This window comes from Rhinolophus hipposideros (genome assembly GCF_964194185.1).
Source record: "Rhinolophus hipposideros genome assembly, chromosome: 22".
NCBI lineage: Eukaryota > Metazoa > Chordata > Mammalia > Chiroptera > Rhinolophidae > Rhinolophus > Rhinolophus hipposideros.
The window spans coordinates 35010579-35035457 of NC_138068.1; the positions used below are offsets into that span (position 1 = coordinate 35010579).

The 24879-nt window shown below is 35.0% G+C and overlaps 1 protein-coding gene across 4 annotated transcripts in view; it reads left to right on the top strand.

The window, feature by feature from the left end:
* The window catches only part of MACROD2 (mono-ADP ribosylhydrolase 2), a 2186605-nt gene that overhangs the window by 689644 nt on the left and 1472082 nt on the right, over positions 1–24879 (top strand). For all 4 annotated transcript variants that reach the window (XM_081033481.1, XM_081033483.1, XM_081033484.1 and 1 more), the window contains exon 5: positions 18979–19095. In XM_081033481.1, the coding sequence (XP_080889607.1) occupies positions 18979–19095 (117 nt within the window). The remainder of the gene's footprint in view (positions 1–18978; positions 19096–24879) is intronic.

Sequence of the window (24879 nt, forward strand, 5' to 3'; positions counted from 1 at the left end):
GATATGTGAGAACTTACACAGTATGTGGCACATAAGTGATAATAGTTATTAATTCCAGAAGACATACTTATAAAAAAACACCAGGATCTGTATTTTTGAAAACTACCTGTATGTATGCCTGCCATATCTGTTACTCTTATTTTTTTCACCCTTCTTCCTCTTGTTATTTCTGAAAAAAATCAATTTTTGAAATTTTATTTCCTGTTTGAATTGCAACAACATGTTTAGCAAGTGAATTTGGGCAATCACTTTGCACTAATTTTTCTGCCTTTTAAAGTAAAATTTTGTGACATCTATTTTGGTCTGGCAGTTCATCTGAAAAATAATAAAAGTAGAATTTCAAATGTGAATGTCAGAAAAAATATATTGGTATCTGATAGCACTGTAAAAAAGCAAGAACTCTCTATTTCACAAAAAGGGCTTGGTTTCCCCCTTTTAGTGAACACTAAACATTGATAGTATGTTATGATAAATTAGCTATAATACCTTTGGAGGCCAAGTGTTTCAGAAAAAAAGCAACAGTGACATCTTAGGAAAAAATGAAAAGCATAAGATTCCCACCTGTAACTCATTAATTTGGACCAAGGGTTGGATTTCACAGAAAGCAATTACTAGGATGGATTGAGTTGCTGTCTTTTTTTTTTTTTTTAATTATAAGAATGTGTTGAATATTTTCTCTGACCATAACTGCCCTCAGCAATATTCAGAATTGGTGGCCATAGATTACTTTAGTGTTTCTTTCTTTTCAGACTAACTGAGAATGGTTAACTATTTATTACATTAAAAATTTAGATTAGAAGAAAGGATGTCTCTGTTCTTTTTATTCTTAAAGAAGATTGGTTATTGTCAATGGAATAACAGTGTGAGAAATGCATTCACTACTTTCAAATACAATACATAAGTATAAATCAAAAGTGGATGTTTTGTGTGCTTTGAGTGTGTACTTATGTGTGTACATGACTGTGTTTTGCTTCGGGTTGTTCAGTTGTTAATAGTTAACTATTTACACACAAGTCTTTAGGGATGAATAACTTAATAAAAATGAAATCATACTTGAGTGGGTCTGTGTGTTAGAATTTACCTCTCTCTTCTCAAATTTCATTATTTACAAATTCCAGTAACATTACTAAATTAAAAGAGCAATTTTGAGCTTATTTTTGCTATGAGTTTGTGTTTATCTAATTTTAATATTCTCTTTTTCTCTTCTCATTAATAAAGCAGTATTCCTGTGTGTTAATTTCAGGGCTATATGTAAATGCAGCTCACATTATTGTTGATAAATTATGATAATGATCAAGTAGAAATTAACCCCCTGAAATTAACCAGTAAAACTCTATTGATCTACTTTCACTCAAAATTGCTGTTGCTATTGAACATTTTAGTTATAATGAGTTAATCGGCTTTCTATGAAATCATGGAGGCTATCCTAAATCCCAAAGTTTTCTGCTGTCTTTTCATTTTCTGAGTAGCCATTTGTCACTGTTGCTTAACACACACTGGCTGATTATCACTCCCTGGAAATATAGTTGAGGGAGCTTTAGGGTCACCTGTCTGTCACCTGCCTCTCTCTATTAATGAGGAAATCAAGGCTTAGAGGGTTTCTGAGACTTTCACAGAGTCACGTAGCTAAGTAAGGAGCATGACTTGAACTAGAACTTGCTTCTCCTGTAGCCAGTCCATTTCTCTTTAATCTAGTTTTCCTCTCAGGTGTCTGTGCATTTCTGCAGGGACTAACTCTCGTCTTCCCACATCAGGTCTGATGTAATAGGATCATGGAGATCATGGAATACTGGAGCCACAAGTGACTTCAGAGACCTCCTGCCTCTACCATATTTACTTCAGAGGAGGAAACTGAGTCCAGAGAGTTGGGATGGCAAAGAATTTCATATATCCAATTTGCGATCTCATTACATCCATTCTAACTTTTAAAAAGTGGGTATTAAATCTGCTTTCAAAGCACAAGCTGGACTGTTTCTCCATCCAAGTTTAAGACAGAACTTGTGACACCATGGATAACAGCTGTTCATTTCCTTCTGGCACCAATGGAAGTTTCCTAGTTCATTTACACATGTCCTCCATGATACAGGTTAGGTGGTTTATTTATATTTCCCTGCCAAAATAGGCCATGCATGTGGACTAAACCAGAGTTCATGGAGAAAAACACTATTTGTGTTTTATTATAATACATTCAGCAGCCCTTTACTAGCATTATGACTAAAATCTGTGGCTCAGGGTTGTTGTTGGGGAAATGCCAGCCATGAATTTGGCTTGAGCCTGGGGACTGTTCTGGCTGATGTGAGAGGTGTCATTACTACAGGGATTAGATTGTTGTCCTCTGTTTGTTTTCTGGTACTCTTGGTAGGGAAGTTAGGACTTTTCATCTTTAAAACTGCTGTGTTTCTATGGTGAGGTAATATTTTCTCTGTGCTGTGTTGGGTTTCTTTGTTTCCTAGACCATCAAGAATAGTTAAGATATACCTGAAGGTCCTCCCAACCTCCTCAGAGGAATGGTGTACTACATACCTGTTTTAACATGTATATAATACAACACACTCTCACACATATACACATAGATCCACACATCCTCACAATAGGAGGAATGCATACTGGTCTGGCCATATTGTTATTTTCAGACATCTGCACTTTATTTTACATTTTCAAATGCATTAGCAATCATTATAGATTTTAAAATTCATGTACCAAATTACATTTACATAATTTTACATATTTTGATTCAAAAATCATTTAAAAATGTAATCTAATAAGTTACGGCACCTCATTCAATGATTCAAGTCAGTATCCGTCTCTAAGTATGTCATTACTTATTCATTAATTGAAGCCCTTTAATTTTATATTCTGCTCTTGGCAATTGTGGCTTATTTGGTGCTTGTTACAACCACTTTAGACAAGTAAATAAAATCAGATGAAAAAGCTCAGCAACAGCTGGAAATAAACCAGTAGTTTCTGTTTGGGTTTGGCCGAGTCAAGCACTGCAGGGCTGCACATGGAGAAATATCAGCCAGAACTGTTCACACTGTGAAAAACGATTACATATCTCTGGGGTTCGGGCCTTCTATTTACTAGGGGTTTTCTTTGTCCATGAAAAGTGCCACCTGTGTGGCTGGGCAAGAATATAAAATAATTAAATCATTATCACAGAGGTAATAATGTACATCTTTCTGGCTTACCTGTGATAAGAAGACTTTAAACCGAAATACATAAAACGATGTTGAACAATATGAAAAGGCTCTTTGAGAGGCTTATTCTTGTTATTTTTCATTTTCCTTCACTGGTATTTAGTTCAAGTACATGATAATTCTGGGGAATTACCAGTCTTTATCAGACCACCCAGGAAAGAACAATGCCTTGCCAATAAGTAAAGCCATTAGCTTGTAATAACTTGTTTCTGACTTCCACGTCACACTTGTTTTGGTAAGCAGATGTCTTCTGAAATGTCTGTATGGTTTAGTGTACTAGGCTTATTTCTTTCCTATTCTTAGAAAGTATGGACATAGTTTTTTTTGTTTTGGTTTTGTTGTTTTTTTTTAAGAGACTGTGAATACCTGATAATTTCCATAACATATTTGTAATAACTGCATTGTTGTTTAACCTTATTATAAGGGAATTATCAATTTGTATACTCTTTATTCAATAAACAATTTCACTTCTGAGATGTGATGGAAAAAAGAAAAATACGGTTTCAACTTCTTGCAAGATTATTTAAAATTAGTCAGTTATACCTAATTATGTACTTTAAAATTTTGGAAAATGGTAATTAATGTTTATGCTCTGATTAATTGTTCTTTTCTTCCAAGTTATACTCACTTTGGAGAAATCAGGTTAAACCATAGCATATGAAGCCCTTAAAATTGTCTGTAGACAAATACCTTAATTTCAGAAACTTAATTCATTTTAATATTTTCTGGAATAAAACCAAGAATGGGGGAAGGATAACACACAAATTTTGGTTTTTGTTTTTTCCTAATTTTATCTTTTTCTTTTAGCAGGGGAATTGTACTCTTACTACTAGGGGTCAGAGCCTTTGTTCTACTGATGGATTTCTCTCTTAATCTAAACCCAGCACTATTTATTTTTCAATTTAAAAAAAAAGATGATAGCTTTGGCCAAGATTCTTCACTTATATGTGTTAAGAATATCTTAAAGCAGTGGTTCTTAAACTTTAGCATGATCACAGTCACTTGAAGGGTTTGCCAAAATCCAGATTGCTGGATCCCACCTCCAGAATTTCTGATTGGTCTCCGAGGGGATCCCAAATTTGCATTTATAACAAGTTCCCAGGTAATGTTATTGTCACTGGTCTGGGATTACACTTTGAGAACAAATGCCTTAAATGAACCAAAGAAGAGAATGATAAGAAAATATACCACGTATTCAGAGAAGGTTCTTAACGCGTATAGTAAGCGATATAAGTCACACAGAAAAAGTTTAGAACCCTAGGAATTCACTGATATGTAAGATATAAAACTGAAAGCAACAAAAGAATAAGACAAACAAATAAAGAAACAAAGATTCATAGACTCATAGACACAGACAATAGTTTAGTGATTACTGGAGGGTAAGGGGAGGCGTGGTAAGTGAGGGTAAACGGGGTCAAATATATGGTGATGGAAGGAGAACTGACTGCGTGATGAACACACAATGTGATATATATGATGTATTACAGAATTGTACACTTGAGATCCATGTAATTTTACTAACCATTGTAACCCCAATAAATTTTAATTAAAAAAAAAAGTGGTTACTGTGGGTTGTGGGAGTATGAGTAATTTTGTACTTTGACTTTCCTGTATTCTCTGCATTTTCTTAAAGTTATATGTAATATATATGATCAGAAAAAAAGATGAACTTTTTAGAAAAATTCTAGTGGAACTAGTAACTCATTAATCTATATTCACCTTTCCCTTTTGTATAACTTGTAACGATGTTCTAATGTCTGTCCTTCTTACCTACTAGAGGCAAACATTCTCTTCCATGTCTTCCGAGGTAGCTTATACTCAGCAATCACCAGACAATTGTTTAGTTCCTATTATAGTACAGTTCTGATTGTGCTAACTTAGTACAAAGGATGCTGGCTCCCCATGAGTTAGCAAATCACTTAATTATACTTTAAAATTTTTCTTTTTTTTCTCTCCACCCTCTACCCCTCCACCTCTCCGTAGGTTATAATCCCCAAAAGTTCTGTATACAGTAATGTTAAAAAGCATCTGGTGGGTACCAGTATGATGAGAGATTGAGAAATTCTTCTCTCCCTTTTGGGACTGAATTCATTTTTGATAAATTTGCCTCTATCAGAGCTTCTTAAAATAAATCAAACAAAGTAATATAAAAAAAAAATAAAACATTTCTTTTGGTGTTTTTCTTCCAATAACCTTCTCCTAGTCATCTTTGCTTTGTATTTTCATTTCAGATTAAAAACAAAACAAAACAAACTAAATAAAACATCCTAAGGAAACCATTCAAAGATCTTGGGTTCTTTTATTGAGGACTCTTAGAGCCATGTGAGAGGAGGGGGCCTGGTTAGACGGAATAAAAGGTTATAACCTGACCTGTCTGTGGAGACAGTGATTTTAATTCTATTTAATTCCCATTCATTCTGTGTGTTACTTGATCCACTCATTGGTTTAAAAGCATATTGATAAATACAGCCATGACTTAACCTCTTGCCCTTCAACTCGTCTAGAATTGCATCCAGGCTTAAGTGAGTTTGCCACATTTAGATGTCATACTTTGTTACTCTGAGAAAGTATTGAGATCTCTGCTAGATAGTTGAGCCTAAGCTTTTCTAAAGAAAAGTCCACATTCCATTATCAAAATAAATAAATAACTTGTTGTAGAAGGCTTTCAAGATGTTGGCTTATAGTCAAACTGTAAGAGATAATTAGAAAAATTTTAGTCTCCATACATCTCACATACAAGTTAATGCCTATTCTCCTTCACAAATGCTTTAAAATGTTTCAGTAGATATTTTTCTAAAGACATTTAACTTGTTCGCTAATTTATTAAATAATTATTAAAATACGTGTTGTATCTGACACTATACTAAGCATATGTGTATAATATCCAGTTGAGGTTTGGGAGCACAACTGTACACATGTTTAAAATATGTTAATAGTTTAACACATTTTTATTCAAAATAAGATACAATAGAAAATTAAAATAGTCACATATTTTAATAGATGCATGAATTCAAGCAATGAAAGATGATTGATAATTTCAACATCTTCAAAAACATATTTTCCTTCTTTTCTAGATTTTAGTAGTTTATTTCCAAGTGATATGGAAGTGCTTAGCTTTATTATTTATAGATATGTGGTGTCAGGATGGGAGGATGCCAAATCTGGTGACAACGAAGTTTAAAAATAATATTTAAAAAGTAAACAATTGTGAAGAACAGTTATTCTAATAAGAAATCCTCATTCATAAATCACTCAATTCTAAAAAGGTTTTAATTACACTCATGCTGAATTGGATTCTGATACAGAAAGCAAATAGGTGCATTGCTGGAGAAATTGACAAAATTTGAATAGGATGGTAGGGTTGTACCAATATCAGTTTCCTGACTTAGAGGGTTATAAGGTGGTTATGATTACCCTTGCTTTGGGGAAATATAGACTGGAACATTTTGTAATGATAAGGCATAAGGTCTGCATCTTGCTCTCAAACTGTTTAGAAAAAAGGTTGTTAATGAGAATGAGAACAGATATACATATTTTTGAATATATATAAATATATTATGTAATATATTTATGTTTTACATACAATATTTTATATAATTTATATTTACACATATTTATAATATATATAAAATGTACATATACATATAAAATGCATCTATATGTATAATAATGAATAATATGTTATGATGGATATATATATATATACATATATATATATACTGAAATATACACATACACACATATATGTGGTTACAAATGTGGTAAAATATTAACAATTGGGGAATCTGGATGAATAACGTATTGGAGTTCATTACACTGGCTTTGCAAATTCTCTATAAGTTTGAAATTATTTTCAAAACAAATTATTTTAAAATACTATACAATATATAATTATGCATTAATTGCTGCAATGTTTCTCAGATTCTCTGTATCATGGTATTTAGCTTGATTATATATGTCATAGCATTTAGTTTTATAATTAAATTATTAGTGCTAACTCTTTTGGGTTTCTAATTCTAGAATATAGATTATAATTTCAAGATGTATTTAAGGTACTTTATTGCATATTGTATTTTCCCTTTTTTCTCCACTGTCAGGCAATACATTTTTACTTTCTAAATTCTCCATGTTTGTTACTAAGGGTGAGAATTAGATAATTGTTGGTTTCACAAAAATCACAATAGATTAAAAAAAATTGTATTTTCTCACATGTGCCTCAAATACCAGGGTTCTGGCTCATAAATCAGGAAGAGCACAGAAAGATACAACTGGAGTCCTTCCTAGTTCCAATGTTACAGCCAAAATCCTGACATTCAGGAATATTTACAAGACCCATGTTTCAGTAAGCCCTCATGTGCTTTGAGTGGGCTGAAAAGAATGTGAAATAATTTCACATGACTACTTTTTCAGAAGGCTAGATGAGGAACATGGCATCCTCCTCAAAAGAGAAAATCATCTTTGCTCATATAATAACTTGTTTTCTTTCCTTTTGGTAAGGCATATAATAACAATGCAAAATTTCATTTGGAACATTTGTAGACTGTTATCAACACATGCTAATTTTTGGGGGGCGGGGGTGCATGGTTTCCCTCACTACCTTAGAGTTGTAATACCTACAAGAGGCATCACCCTGACTTGGGACTGAAACCAACTCGAACCTTTAGATTCCCCTCTAAACCAACACCAGTGCAAAAGCCCCCTGATATTAAATAAAACTTTGAAAACTAATGGTACTTATACCATGCACTATTTAATGAGTGTTTACCATGTCCTAAGTGTTTTGTATACTTGATCCAAGCTAATCTTCAAAACCACCCTTAAAGATAAGAATTATTATTTCCATTTTATAAGTAAGGGAAGAGGCTCAAAAGGGCTAAAGAGCTTGCCTAGAATCACCGATAGTAGTGATGGACAAGAAATTTGCCCATCCTATCCGAATTTGGAAACTGTACCTGTTTTCAACTCCCATCCCACCCACACCCCCACCCCTGAGTCAGAGGGATCACAAATGGGTAGTGGTATGACTGACAGAAATTACACAAGGACAGCGTTAAGATTTCAACTGGATGGCAGATTTTGCTGACTGCAGTGGAGTGGAGAGACACTAACAAATCCTCTGATATAAGAGCAAATAAGTTTGCTAAGGTATCCTAATTGTGACATGTAACTCTGATGCCACTTTGTTAAAGCCTTTGCTTTTTTATATTTCTGTCCCCATGCTTGTTAATACATGGTACATGGTAGATGCCTGGGGAGTCGGTTAATAAAAGAGTGAGTAAATGAGCTAATAGAAGAGTAACTTATTGAACAGCACCTTACTAACTTTAGTGACCAGAAGTAACTGGTTGAAGCATTAGGGGAAATAACCAGTTAAGACTTCAAGAGCAGCTTAATTTTTTAAAACCAAAGTATTGATGAAGGGGTCAGGGAGGTAGAAAGGTTTACAAAGAATTAGGAAGAATTTTTTAAAAAAAGGATGCCAAGCCCTGACCTAATGAATACATTTGTAAGCATTACTGTAATAAAAAAAAATAGACATATCTAAGTAATAATTATCTTCTTACTTCTTTACACTTTCCAAAATTGTTGCATTTTTGGCTTTCTCCTTAGTTGTAAATGCCTAGTTCCCACAGATATTATGCCTGCTGACTTCATATTGCCTAAGTCTCATGGCTTTTTCTTCAATCATCAAGCCATCTTTACCTAATTTCAATCATACTGGTATAATTTTCGTGCTTCTAAATTAGTTTATTAGAATTATTTTCCACAAGCCATCTTTCCTAGCATAATTAAATTACATATATTCATCCTTTGAATTTCATTCTCTCTCGCAGCCCTTGGACCTGGCATCAAATTCTCCAGGGCAGTTTTATTTCCCCATTCAAAATATCACTTCCATTTACACCCTTCCTGGATTATCTGGTATCATGTACTCCACATGAATTTGAAAGCACCATTTTCTTCAACCTTCTTGTAAATTTTTATTTTTTATCAGTTCAAATTCTCATTTTCAACAGAAACTATTGAGATTGTCATTTTACTATTTGCTAAAAGGAGCTACACCCTATTAAATGTCTTTTAAAACAAAGAAACAAACAAACAACTGATTCCTTTGCTACAGGGCCAAAATTAAAGCAGGCTATAAACACAATCCATGAGGTGTGGTTTTATGGCTCTGCAAAAAAATCTAAGCTTTTTGCTCTTTCCATTGCGAGTTAGGAACAAAATATGTATTAGTGTGATTGATGAAACAATGATGTCCCAAACTGTATTCACATTAATTTTTGGTTTCACAGAACTTACAGCAAGATAAGCCCCAAAATAATAACGTTCTCCAGATATTTATGGTGTATATAAATTCTTTATTACCTAGCATAGAAATACCATAGCATAAAACTAATCAGTATTTTCTCTAAATATTTAGATCATATTTCTGAAAATGTTCTTAGCAGAACAGTTCCCAAATTGTTGGAGGCTTTCTGTGTCCCATGACCTTAGATTCCTGTGCCTCAGAGCCGATCGTCCTCCTAACCCTCATTTACCTTCTATAATACTGAGCCATTGAACAAGGTTTTTGAAACATCTTGTATTTCCAGACTTTGCTACATTTGCAAGGTTAAGGACACTGAAATATTAGAGAGAGAGAGAGAGAGAGAGAGAGAGAGAGAGAGAGAGAGAGAGAGAGAGAGAGAGAGGAAGGGAAGAAGGGAGGAAGAAAGGAAGGAAGAAAGAAAAGACTCCAAGTGATACAGTTAAGTCTGAATACTACATAATTTGTGTCTCTACCATTTAACTTTTGAATCTTTTTTCTTAATATTTTACTTCCTGAGGTTTCATGTGATATACTGGAAACTAATTACCACAATGTGGGCAGATGGCAGAGGGATAAAATGTTTTCTTCGTAGCCTCTTTAAAAATCGTTGCTGTGGAGGCTGGATTACTCTTGTTTCATCTTCACAGGGATGGTGGATTTAATAGGTTCCTTGGAGCTTTTCATCACATTATAACTCTTTCTGTGATGGTCAGTTTTGGGTCCCCATTTTGTGACCTGACTTTCAACTTGTTTGAACTGCTGTTAGGCTGCTCAGGAATTGAAGGCTACTGGATGGTTCTGTTGTTTTCAACTGGGAAAACAATAATTGTGTGTGAAAACTTCTGACAAAGTCCAGACTTGTGCTCTTCAGAGCAAAAGTGAGTCAGAATGAAACCTGGAAGCATCTTTACCTGCTTAAAGTAATGTGGCTGGAATGCCTTATCATAATGTAAATCAGTGTTGCTTTGCTCTATAATAACAGCATGTCTATCTCTTGCCATCATTCATTCCCTGAGGTTGAAACTGTTATCACATCAATGGTGCTGCTTTCTTAGCTTGTATTGCTCCTTAGCACTCCTACAGAAAGGACGATGTCTCCTAAATGTTCTCCCTAGACCTAGTGTGTGGTATTTAAATTAAGGAAGCTAAGACATGTCTAAAAGGAACTGAAATATTGCATCTAGCCTTGCCAATCCACTGATTAAAATTCTTGCCAAGTGTTGCATTATGCACAGCTTCCTTATTTTGGCTGTAAATTCCATTGCATATTATCCAGGATGAGAAAGTTACTACTTTTTATTTCATAAGCCCTCATAATAAACACAGCTTTCTTTAAAACCGTTTGAGGTGTTGGATGTGTGTGCTATTAAATATAGGGCTCCTTTGTGGAGGAAAACACACGTGGCTCATTTTAACTTCTCCTACAAGCATTTTAGATGGGGTAAAATGGTTCCGCTAGAGATAAAGAAAATAGACATTTTGATGAGCTGCAGGATTATCCCAGCAATGGCTTTATCCTCTCTGAAGTCTCTTTTCTATGAACTTGAAGAATGAACAAAACTTTCTTGTTTGGCACAGAGAAACCCATTCACCCCTCCCCCACAGCCACCACTACTTGTTCTGCCCTGTGTTTTTGAGAGAGCATGGGTATGTCGAAGGACATGCGTGGGTTAGGTCTTAAAGTAATTTGTTTACCATAAAGTTCACATCAACTAAATATGTCTTCATCATGATCTGAGTAGCATTTTAATCAACTTGACTTTCTCACTCTTAAACCTAATGATGAGCTAGAACTCAATTCATTTTTTTGCTAAGAAAAATCTGGGGTGGCCTACTGTAACTATTTCTGAGAAATATTCTTTTATTCTCACTTGGAAATTGAAGTTCAACAAGAGAAACAAAAATCACTGTTTCTTGGGTAGCTGCACAATTATCTAAGTTTTAGATTCTAGGAGATAGAAATGTCTCCTGATTTTTAAAGATCAATCCCGAAACTTTTGGATTAGAGATGATGAAGACTACCCATGTGACCCAGAGCTGAAAATTGCTCCAGGTTCCTGAGCTAAGAAATGTGTAAGGGCTTCTTCTGTTACATTTATCATCTTCTGGAATCACAGCCCAGATCTCATTGTCAAATTGACCAGCAAGGTAGGAGGTTCATAACAGAAGTTAATTTTTCAGTCAGCCCAAGGCTGTTTTAAATAGCTAAATTCCTTACATCTGTGAAGCTTCAAGCTGTGAATCTCCTTATCATTGGATTGTATTTTCTCAGAGATATTTCTTCTCTTCCCTAAAGGAAATATTGATGCTATTCAGTACCTGACACATACATCTTTTGTGCAGGCTATAGGTGACCTCTAATGGAATCAAATTTTTACCTGATTACTTCAACTATATTGCTTTTCTTTCCCAAGAGTTTAATATAGCTATTTAATGGTATTCCTTTGTGTCTTCACTTGAGAGTGGATTCTTGCTTTGTATCATTTTGATGATAATGGCTAAGTATATCTGTTAGCTCTTTCTGTGTAACAAACCACCTCCAAAGTTTAGTGGCTTAAAACAACAACTACTTATATAACTCATAATTGTATGGGTTTATCATATGCTAAATAGTTCTTTTCATCTTAGCTGACCTTATGCATGTGTTTGTGCCCAGTTGCCCGGAAAGTGGAGTGCTGGCTAGTCTCAGATGGCCTCAGCTGGGATAAATTGTCTTTGTTCCATGTGTTCTCTTATCCTTGAGCAGGCTGGTCTGGGCTTGTTCACATGGGCACTGAGCAGGGTTCCAAGAGAGTGAGTATAAGTGTGAAAGGCCTCTTGAGGCTTAGTTAGGGCTAGAACTGGCACAGAGTCACTTCTACATCATTCTATTGGCCAAAGCAAGTTATAAAATCAGCTTAGATTCAAGGGTGGTGAAATAGATTACATCTTAATGGGAAAAACTATAAAGTCACATTGCCAAGGGCATAGATACAAAGATGGGAATAATTGTAGCAATTGCTGTGGTAGAAAGATCTATCACACTAAGATTCTCTGAGTGCTTATATAGGCACTGCACAAGCCAAGCACTGTACAGATGTTACTTCATTCAATTATCATAAGAAGCCTACAAGGTAAGTAGTAATATTATACCCATTATACAGATGCAGAAATTCCAAGTGACAGAGACCAGCAGTTAATAACCATGTCTTAATCACAACATCTGTTGACTCTTAATCTCCACGTCTTTTGACTCCAAGTTTTTTTTTAATTGTGCACCTCTTTGAGCACAATTTTTTTGAGTGTGTATCTACATTTATTTGTGTTTATTTATAAATTATATTCAATCTACATGTTAAATGTAGTAAACTTGAACTTCATATCTTTTTATATAAACATTATAAATATCAATAAAAGTTTGAATACATTCTTCCATCCCCCACATGGATATCTTGTGGCCTTACTTACTGACCAGGAACCCGGGCATGCCCAAGGCATTTCATGATTACCATATCTATCTTTGAGCGAAGCAGTATTTAATGAAAATCTACTTGCTACTGGAGTTCAGTTCTAATTTCATTTAATATTGCCTGCTTTAGGTGCAAACTGTTACGGGTAGGGACCGTTTGAATATTTGATTAGGATGAATGGGGAAAGATGAGGATATGGCTCTAACTCAATTTAAAGGAGGTGTTTCTGATTTATAGGAACTGGGGCTCATGATTTTGTGGACCCAGTGACTCCTCAGGTTACTGACCACAGACTAAACTACTCATCACTTTTTGGAGTTTTGACAAGAAAGCAAGTTAGCGTGGAGGAGTGATTCTCAAAGTTCTCAATGAGTGCTGTATTACCTGTGCTGTACTATCTGTGGAAATTATTAAATGCAGATTATAGAATGCCACTGCTAGAGAGATGGTTTATAGATTTGGGGTTAGGTCCAGGAATCCACATTTTAATTAGTCTCCCAAGGTGATACTGACCTGACTTTGAGAGCCCTAAAACTTAAACTCATATCTGCCATTTAACAGGTAGATATTTTCTTGCACTTGTTGGGTTTCAACTATAAAAGTAATAAAGTCCAAGACTACCTTATAAAATTGTTTTGAGAAGTAAGTATGTGGTAATTCTGTCAGTGGGCTTTATAAAATGCAACATGTTAACATGTGACATATTCCCAAAAGGTTTATCGATCTATTGAAAGATATCCTAAGACATTCTATGTGTTGTCGATTATGTTTAATTTAATGAAAACAAGCTTCTGAACCTTTCTGACCTACTCGCTTGGCTCCCAAGGGAACAGACCGTAGTTTCTATTTCTTTGCATTAATGGAGGTAGGAGAGAGCAGAGATTAAGAACGCAGATCTTCAGTGTAGGCAAACATGGGTTCTAACCCCAGCTCCAACATAACGTTGCACTAATTCTTCTTTATTTGTTGAGTAGTCATTGTAATACATCCTATCTGTAAAAATTTTTATGATGGTTAAATGTAATAGTGTAACCAAAATTTATTGCATACTTGCTACAATGCCAGACATCATTCAAAGTACTTGTCGTATAATAACTAATTTATTCACACAAAAAAACCTATGATTTTTTGAATAGAAGTCCTATGAGGGTCCCTGTTTTGCAGATGTGAAAATCAAAGCATAGGGAGCTGAAATGGTGGTACTAGGATTCAAATCTCTGCCTCTGACTCCAGAAGCATCCTCACCACTTTACAACACTCTTAGAAGGTGAAAGCTTGAAAGTTGCTTAGCACACCAGAATGTGACATATTATCATTATTTGATTCCTTCACAGCTTTCTTCAGAATGCTTTGTGCAAGGTAGTTTTTTAATAAATTTATGTTGATTTGATTTGGAAAAAAACTCTGTTGTATCCTCTTGGGCTTCTAAAAGATATATTTAAGGAGAAAGACTCTTATTTTTCAGACTAATATGATTTGTGTGGCTGCTTTTAGATTAAGTTACTGTCTTTTATTTACAGAAGAAGATTAAATGAATATGTGCACATCTAGGAACTTCAAAATCCTTGTTGCTAAAAACTATTTAGAAAATTGTCTTTGTAAGACAAGAAAGAGACCTCATAGGGCCAATTTCTAAAATAACTGGATTTCACTAAATGTTGCTTTTAGTATTTTTCAAAATGTGTATTTAGAACTCTTTCCTGTTTTTTTTTTTTTTTTGCTTTTTTCCTTTTGCTACCTTTTACACTCACTTATATCTGATTCAGTACTTTGTGGTTTGTTTTTTCCTCCACTGTTTTCAGTATCAGTTTATTCATTTGCTTATAAAATGGGGAGATTTACCTGAGGAATACAGCTTGGAATCATGGAGTAAAATAAATCTTAGGTCAGAAAAATTGATGTGGTTTTATGCTCCAGTTTTTTTGTCTTTATTTTAGATAAATAAAGGGGTAAGATTACCCCATAAAACAATTCTCAAGTTCTAGACCCCAAGGTAATTTTAACAAAAGTGAAAAACAACTCACCACAAACACAACTGAAACCCATCTTTTTACCCCACCCTCAGACAGTCTAATTCTCTAGGCTATAGTGTAAGGAAACTTAAATAAGATGGCTGAATTTATAGGCTGAAGTCTTCCAAATTTAGTCTTGTTAGAGAATTAGAGAAAATATGTTGGGCGTAAAAGGCCCTTGTCTTAGTTAACCATCTGCATGCAAGTATTTTGTCGTTGTCAGGATGATAACTGACAGATGTCAGAACAGCAAAAAGCCTGGTCTTTGGAAGAAGCTGCAGGCAGATTCCTCTTAGTCTTGTTGAAGACCAGCCCTATGAGTGACCTCAGTGTTCACTCCATCACTAGCTGACCATAACCGTAGACAGTATTTAGGCAGGCCTCAGCTTTTATCTTCTGTTAGTCTGATTTCAATCACCAAGTAGGAGGAACAACTATTTGAATCAATAGGACAGGATGGCTTTGCTGTTCCTTGAGTCCTCAGAGTCTAGTATAGTTAAGGACTCTGAGACTTACCTAAGGGAAAGAAGTTGGTCAAAATAACGTGTCCATTCTAGTAGTAAAATCTGAATTTTTGCATAAAGTTTAAACATAGCAGGGATCAAGCCGAATGAAAAATTACCATTATAGTATTTAAAATAGAAGTAAATATATTAGTCAAGACAAACTGCTATGATAAACATACCCAAATCTCAGGGACTTTATATAATATCACTTAATTGACAGTCCAGTATGGGAAATAGGGGTAAGGGGAGCACCGTTCCACAGAGTCATTTAGGGATCCAAGCACTTTCCATTTAGTTGCTGTATCATCTTGTGGGGAACTGGAGTCTTACAATGGATCCTTTGCATGTAGCCTGCAAACAATAGAAGATTTTGTGGAGTAATGCATGCAGGAGTTTTAGGGATAGGATGTAGAAGTAGTTGCATACATTTTACTCAGACCTTTTTGAAGGGAACTCAATCTCATGACCCCACATGAGAAAAGCTGCTTAGTGTTTTCTACCTCTATGTCCAGGAAGAAAAACAAATGGGCTTTGGTGCAGATATTTGTTTATGGAGTTTAGTTGTCTTTTCTTTTTTTCCTATAGGAATATTTCTAAGCTCCTGTAAACTGGAGATAATAAAATTGGTGTCTGCCTTATAAGGTTGTCCTCACTACAGCGTCTGGCTCAGTACATTTAAGCCACAGTCATTATTATTAAATAGGCCTTCAGCTAGATTTTAAGCAGTCAGGAATCTGGTATAACCATGAAGATTTTGAGAATCAGATATCACAAACTGCATTAGGCTGCAATCTAAGTAATGTAGACATATTTCACAGCATATGATTATGTACGGTAGCAAATTTTATTTTAGTTATCCATTTCAAACTAAGTAATTATCTCTTTGCCAAGAAAAATATATTCACTTTAAAAATCTTAAAGTTCTTGTAAAAAAATTCAAACATAGAGAAATTAAGTTCTAATTTTTTCCCTAATAGTCTCACCCCCTGTTTCTTATCCCATAATCACTTTTTACATTTTGGTGTATATTTTTTCAATACCTCTACATGTGTGTATGTGTGTATATATATATATATATATATATATATATATATATATATATATACACACACATAGATAGATAGATACATATGTATTAATGTATATGTATAAGTGTGTGCGTATAACTTTGTAAACAAAATTGTGACTATACTCTTTTAAACCTGGCAATTCTCTTAGAAATCTTTTCATGTTTAGGACTCTATTTCCATGTAGAGTTGGCCCATTATTTTTAACAACTGTATAATAGTTCATTGCATTGATAGACTTTGATTTATTTAACCAGCTTTCTATTTTTCTGAGTAGTTCCCAATTTTCACTATTATTTGGCATATCTTTTACTTATATCTTTTGCACGTGTGTTAATTATTTTATAGAATAAATTTTTTTAAGTAAAATTACTATGTGAAAGAGTGGGAACAAAATTTATCAAACTTTTTTTTACAAGAGAAAAATTGCATGTGTGAGTGTGTGTGTGTGTGTGTGCATAAACAGTGAAAGAATGAGCATCAGAATGTTATGTTCTCTGGGTGGGAGAATAAATGGTTGTTTTCATATTCTTCCTCCCTTACACTCCTTATTTTTAAATAAGGAAAATATTTTAAAATTTACACAAAATTTCCATTTAAGGAGTTTAAGATGATTAGCATTAATGGGGCACATAACACAATGCAAACATTATGTTGGTGCCTCTCATGCATTATATTATTCAAATTCCACACACAGCCATGTGCAGCAGTTGCCACTATTGAGACTGCTTCCTAAGGAAACAGGCTTGAACATCAGATTCCTAGTAAAGGTAGAGTCTGGATTTCAACATAGGTTTTCCAAAACACTGTAGTTTACAGTAGTCTGGAGTGAATTCATTTTGTTGTGAGGGTCTTTGAGGCCCAGGTTCATTCTCAAAGTTTGCAGGTATACAAGTGGTGATGTAGGAAAGCCCAGAGAAGCTTGTTTCCCTAGGAAACATTCGACCAAAAGTGATGCCTTCATGCCAGTCAGTGGCATGAAGTGGACATTAGGTAAGTTATATGTTCCTCCATGATGACCTTCTGTGAAATATTTAATTTCCTCTCAAAATAATATTAAAAATAATAAAAATAAAAAGCAACAATCAACTACATGCTGTTGTGAACTGTGGAGCGAGGGGGAGGGCTTCAGACCACTAATATCCTGGTCTCTTTTCACATTTCACATTACTATGACTCTCTCATTCTGTCTCATTACCCTTCTTTTTGCAATCTTGGATTATCTTTCTGTCCAAGGGGCCCTGTCAATAACAGCTCAGAACCCAAGTTCTCAATGTCCTGATTTAATGTGCATATGGTCTTTTAGCCTTCCACCTGTTCATTCATGCCCAATCCAGTCATATAAAGTTTTCATTTCCAGTGGTATCAGCTTTGTGTTTTCAAAAGTTGATTCTCACTGTGAAGGCCAGATGTGAAGGGGCACCAGGATGGGAGGTCAGAGAACCAATGAGCCCTGAGATTGGTAACAGACAGAAAGCGTGGTCATTTAGCAGAGCTGGAGCAGTAGCAGCAGAGTTCTGTTTTAGTCCCTGTCAAGTGAGTGAGTGTGGTTTTATGGGCATTTATCAAAACCTAAGCTACCCTTGCCTGTCATCTAATGCCCTGTTAGATACCCTGAAGAAACATAATTGGATTTGTATCATGCTGTTGGGGGAGGGAGAACTCAGAGGTCTGGTTCTTGCTTTGATTAGCTTTAATTCTAGTCTCTCAGTTTTGAGGTGAATACAAATGTTCCAGACTGCTTTTCTTACTTTCTCCTCTCACTTTTTTCATCTACAATCTGTGATGTGTTGAAAGCAACACTTATCAGCTCAGGAGATAGAATTGTTAGCATTTTTTCCCAACCTTGTGTTCAGTGACATTGAGTTGAGAGTTTGAAATGGACATGGTGGGAATAGTTACACAGCTGAACCTGGAAAATGCTACAAAGCAGGGACTCCCCCACCCCAAGAGAACCTGTTAACATTTAATAGCACACTACTTCTGTAACCCTTCTATTTCTTCTCCCCACAGAAACCACACACACACACACACACACACACACATCGGAAAATATAGTGTCCATCATGAGCGGTCGGCAGCCGTCAAGAGCTGCCGTGAGCTGCTGTGAGCGGCCCACCGGTGACCGACTGCCTCAGCTGAGGGGAGCGCAAGGCTTGTAATACCAGTATGGGCCTGGGAGCTGTGTGCTACACAATTAGATGGAGAAACAATGGCTGGAACCGGAGTAGGGGGTGAGGCGGAAGAAGGGGGAGGGAAAAAAACAAAAGAAAATATTGTGTTTGAGAGATTGGACACCATGTGTTTTCTTCCATGGATTAAGGTGATTTCCAATAGGGGCAAATTGGGTTCCTTTTCTCTTCCTATCTCAAGTTTTGCATTTATTTCCAAAAGGGCAAATATTGGCTAACTTTTTTTTCTCTCTCTCCTCTAGTGGATGGCTGTATTCACAGAGCAGCTGGCCCCTGTTTGCTAGCTGAATGTCGTAACCTGAACGGCTGTGATACTGGACATGCGAAAATCACATGTGGCTATGACCTGCCTGCAAAATGTGAGTACAACTGTTTTAAACACTGTTTCAAAATATGATGTGCATTCTTACCTTGTTTCATTCCTCAGGTGCATAACTGGGAAAGGAAATGGTAGTGGTGGTATTTAATTAAATGTGCTTATATTAAAATTGTATTCATGATGATAAAATGTGTTTTCCAAATATATATGTGTATTATGTTCAACTGTAGGTGATTTTTGTTCAGATCTTTGACAGAGTGTCTCTGAAACAGAAAAATAAAATATGAGCAAAATATACATTATAGTATTCAAGTGTCATGTAGTGATAGCTTTGGGAAATGATGCCAATTTCTTATTCCTTGTTCAGGTTTCTTGATTGTGGATGTGTTTAGAGCAAAGGAGATCAAAGTGATGTATTGTGTTTTCAGCTGCCATGTAAAGGCTGATTGGCAATTACAGCCAAGGCATCTGTCACACTTTGCTTTCAGGAAAAGCCAATGGAATGTGGTTGTCAGTGTGAGAATGTATTTGCTCTTTGAATGTGGAATGGTCAAATTTTCCATTATATTTGAATAGAGAGAAGTATTACATTTGATTGACCTTGTTGTTTAGTCATTTAGCCAACTGGATGGGATGGTGTGGAATAAAAATACTGAGAAGGAAACTGGTTAAAGGCACATTTTTTTTTTTTTTTAATTACATAATCTTCAGAGCCTAGGTGGTGGAGCTAGAGGGTTTTTTTGTTGCACAGTGAAGACATGCCTTGATCTGGAAATTGAGACACCAATTAATTGTTTATTTCATTTACCTGCTTCTTATGATATTGCCTGGGTCTGTGAATACATTTTATGTAAAAATGAAACTGTTTTTAGTTTTTCTCTTAGCAGTGGAGAAAATGTGACTAAAAAATTATTACACGATCTGTACAATACTCTTTGGGCTCTGTATAGACAGATTGTGTAAGAATGAATCTCCCATGGATATGTGTGAATGGAGAGATAGGGTGCTATATTTTAAAGATTCTTTAAAGCATATTAAAATTTGAGGATTACTTAATAAATAATAATATACAAATAATATAGTTTTATTTATAAATATAATAGTGCATCCTGTATTTCTCACAATGGGTTGCTAGTGAAAGTACATCAACTATATACTGTTTATTTTTCCCTTTAATGACTTTTCATTTTTATTTCTTTGTTAGTATTTTATCCTGTGTGAAAGAATTAAATCATGTGCCAAATGCCCCCTCACTCTTATTTGGAGTATATGTTTACGTCAAATAAAGTCCTTTGTGTACAATGGTGTTTAAAGCAATTTTCCCTCTGACGCAGAGAGCCTGAGTATTAGGGGTGGTTTTATTTCCAGGATCATCTGGCTCTATGTTTATAAATATTGGTCAGTCTTCCTTTTTAACACCATAATACGTTGTGATAAAGCTAACCAATACCACCCTGAGAACAAGCTGATTATGGTTTTCAGATTTGTATTTATCCTTAAGCCAAGGAATAAGGCCTGGTCTCCTATTGACTCATTACTTTCTTATATATTAAAACACATATCAAAAATTCTTCAACTCTGAGATTTCTGGAGACAGATAACCTCAGAATCACTAAATATGACCAAGTTAAATGGTGGCTCTCGTGTATGTATTGACACACTGATAATTTTGTTTACTGTATTTGCTCCTGTTTGACATCCTTCTAAATAAGGCATTCAGCTTAGTTCAGGGTTATTGAAGACTTGTACAGTGCCAGGCACTGAGGTACAAAGATCAATAATTCCCATACCTGTACTTGAGGAATTCTGTGATTGAGTCATATCTTCGAGCTAAAGTGTGGCTTTCTTTGGCATCCCAAGGCAAGTGAGTCTTTGTGAGACAAGGAATCTGAACAGGGAAAGTCAACAACTCAGTACAGAGTCTATGTGAGCTGAGATGCTGAAATACTGAGAGCCTGACACACGTTTAAGTCACTGCACACTTTCCACAGGGCATGTCTAGATAAAAAAAAAAAAAAAAAAATCATCCAACATAATAGAAATTACCAGATTGGAAAATGGCAGTGCCACCTCATAAAAGTCTCACACGTGGACTATTTGTGAAGAGGTCTTGATATTTATGTTTAGAAAGATTAACAATTTATATTTAAAAATGTAAAGAAAAGCAAGGAAAGCAATACAAAAATGAGTAATAGTAGTTTACATTTATATGCCACTTTATAGTTCACAATACTTTCACAAGCCTTTATATTTTATAAACATTGCGTGTATTCATTTTCCCTTTTCCTATCCCTGAGAGATGTTATTTCTTTTTCATCAATTTGGTTCATCCATTTCAGAGTCATTAACAATCCACAGATGTGCTTTTGTAGAGAGAGAATGAAAAGAGAGCTCATTACATACTGTTTGGGTCATTTTCCCCTCCATATTTAATAATTCCATGACAGTTTGACAGCAGAGACTAGCTCCTATCTGTCCTCTGTGACAGTGGGTTTATCATTATAGGGGTACTAAAGCCAGTCATCCATCCACCAGTGATAATATCTTCATGCATCAGCAATTTGCTTGGAAAATGCGATTGTATGTTTTACAGAAAAACTTGGTGATTTTGGACTGGCCGTTGCTTCTTTTTTTGCTTGCTAAATTAATCTATTCATAAATGCTTGTATTTGAATTAAATATACTTGTAGTCTACATTCTGTGACTCATCATGATTGCTGGAATGATAAGCCTCAGATACTTCATTTATTCTTCATGGCGTGGGTGTTTTGAATAATTTATTTTAATGTAAAATATCCAGTCTTCCTTTACAAAAGTAATCTTAAGAGAGAAAAGAATATTGGCCAATATTTCATTGAAAGCTATTCCTAAGGAAATGACTTAAGAAATGGAGTAAGAACTCTTTATATAACTGGAAAGTTTGAGACCTTCTATTTTACAGTATTAGAGATTTCTTATATTCATAATAAAATTTAGATTTCTACAGGTTTTTAGAAACTTGTCAACATGTGAGAAGTTTCTGTTCATGCTATCATCATTCTCACTGGATGGTCAGCTTTACGTGGAGAGGTTTGTCCATCTCAGTCACTGTAGTGTCAATATCTAGCCTGGTGTCTCCTAGATATTTGCTCATTTAATGTGAATAAATGAGTGGTCAAATAAATGAATTGTTTCAGTCCTTTTCAGCTGGAAAATAGCTTTTTAATTGCTGCTTCTACTTCTAATTCTTTGCCTCCTGTAATCTATTCTGCCCAGTGCTGGTAGATTAATATTTCTGAATCCAGAGTCCTTATAAATGTCTACAAGGTTCTAAATGATGTGATCCTCCTTACCTTTCTGACATCATCTTCCTCTGTCCCCTTCCTTGCTCACAAAGGCTGCTTTGCTGGTTCTTACTGCCTTTACATTATCATTGCCTCTGCCTAGAATCTAGAATTCTACTAGATGCTAGATTGTAGGTACCTATATGGCTCTCTCCTGCATGTGCCTCAAGCCCTTGCTTAAATGTAGTGTCAGGTGCCACCCACACCAACCTATGTATCATTGTTCCTCTGCTATATTTATAATTGCTTATCTGTAGCATTCAACCTTCAAATACACTGTATCATTTCTTATTTATTTTGTTTATTGTCTGCTCCCCCTACTAGAATGAGGGCAGAGATTTTTTTCTGCACTTTTTTTCATTTATTGCTGTATCCAGGCAGCTTAGAAAAATGTTTGACACATAATAGAGTTTCAAAATATATTTGTTGAATGAATTAATAAAATCTAACTCTACTCTTAAAATTCTTCACTGCGTTTTCCCTTAAACACAGGCTTGTTAGCCTTATCTTTGGCCTTCCATGATTTACTACCATACCTTGAACTATTTACAACTGTTTATATGATCTGAATTGCTCACAATGGTGTATCTGTACATGGGGTTTGTGTTTGGGGCTATCTGGAAATCTCTTTGTTTCTTTCCAGCTGTCTTCCAGACTCAACTCAAATATCACTACTGCAGTAAAATAAGTCTCTAATCAACTAAGCTAAAAAGTACTTTCTCTCTCTCTCTCTTTTTTTTGTCAGAATCCAGAAGACTGTATATTAACATGCTGATGGCACTTTTCATGTGCTCCTTTTTATTGTTATACGTACAAACTTTCCACCTTTCTAACAACCCCTTGTATGTAATGGGTACTACAGAACTATCTATATAATGAATTAATCGTTAAAGGTGGCAGACTGGTTGATAATTCGTGGTTAAAGGGATGCAAAAGAAAATGTACACTAGTATTCCTAAGAGATGATAAAATTAGTGTTAATTTTCCATTGTATTTTTAAGTCATATTTTAACATATATCTGATTCCAAAATCTCTTATCTAAGAAATTTACTCTTAATGGAGTTTCTCATACTGGTGAACAAATAAAAATAAAGAAACCATATCAACTTTTTAAAATAATTTTCATCATAGCTCACACCTATTTTATTTCTTGAGAATGTTCTGCTTTTAGACTTTAGGGCTGAATAATCATCAAAGATAAATGAAAAAAATTAAATCTGTGTTTATAAAATGGTGAATCTGTTTCTCTTTTTCTTTCTATTTAATCTTTGGAAGACGTAAAATGGTAATATTAGCATCAGACTCTCAGTTTTTTCATTAATAATTTAAAAGGAAAATCTAGGGTGAGAGACCAAATGATATGTTTGAATATCATAGAGTGGTATGAATCAGAGTCCTTATTCTATTCCCATGTGCAATAACAATCAGATGATAGTTGCTTAAATGGTATTGTTGATAATAATTAGTATTTCTCTTGTGCCCTTCATCAAGAAATCATAGTAACATTAGCTCATCAGTCATTTTGAAATTTTGATGAAGAAGTGACATGGTAAGTAATTGTATTTTCTTACAACACAAAAAGAAATTCAGGTACAGAGAGGTTAAATTTGTTATTCCCAACAATGAAATAAGTCCATATTAGAGTCTATGACAGGTGTTGGCCAAGCCTGCTGCCTGTTTTTGTAAATAAAATTTATTAGAACATGGCCACACTCATTTATTTACTTATTGTATATAGCTGATTTCAAATAATAGAATTGAGTAGTTGCAAAAGGCACTGTACTCGTATGACCACAAGGCTGAAGCACTTATACTATCAGGCCTTTTACAGAAAAAGTTTGCCGACTCCTGGCCTATAGCAATCCCCACTTTTTATACTGGAGAAAGCTGAGACCCAGAGAGGTTATATATTTATTGAATATTATTGAATATACATGAGTTACTCAGATCACTAATGACAAAAGTGAGACTGAAATGCCTACCATCTATTTCTTGGGACAGTCCTTATTTCTGTTGCCTCAATGGAAACATCACCTTGGGAGGATGATCTGAATGAAGCCTTTTAAATCTTTCAAATTATAAGGCCACGTAGAGAAAAAATGCCTAAGAACAAATAGTCGTTTTTCTTAATAGGGCCAGAACCAGAAAGTGAATGAGTCAAGTCTTTGGAGGGAGAGTTAATTCAAACCACCAGAGAGTATCAGACAATAAATCTTCATTCTTTGCTTCCTCCAGTGGTGTTAGCTAATATGCTGAAAGGGAGCCTGTAGTCCTGAGGAAATTCATTTTCTAGAGTAGGTAAGTCATAAGATGGTTCTGAGTGAGTCCTCTGCAAGGCATGACCTGATTTCAGCCATCAGGGGCCCTACCGGCAGGCGTCTGATTGTGAAGGTAGTGGAGTGGGCATGCTGCTACAAGTATGACTCTGCCAGTCTTTGATGGAGACCTGAGAGCCCTCACAAACCCTTCCATAATTAAATTATTTATATTACATAAAGGG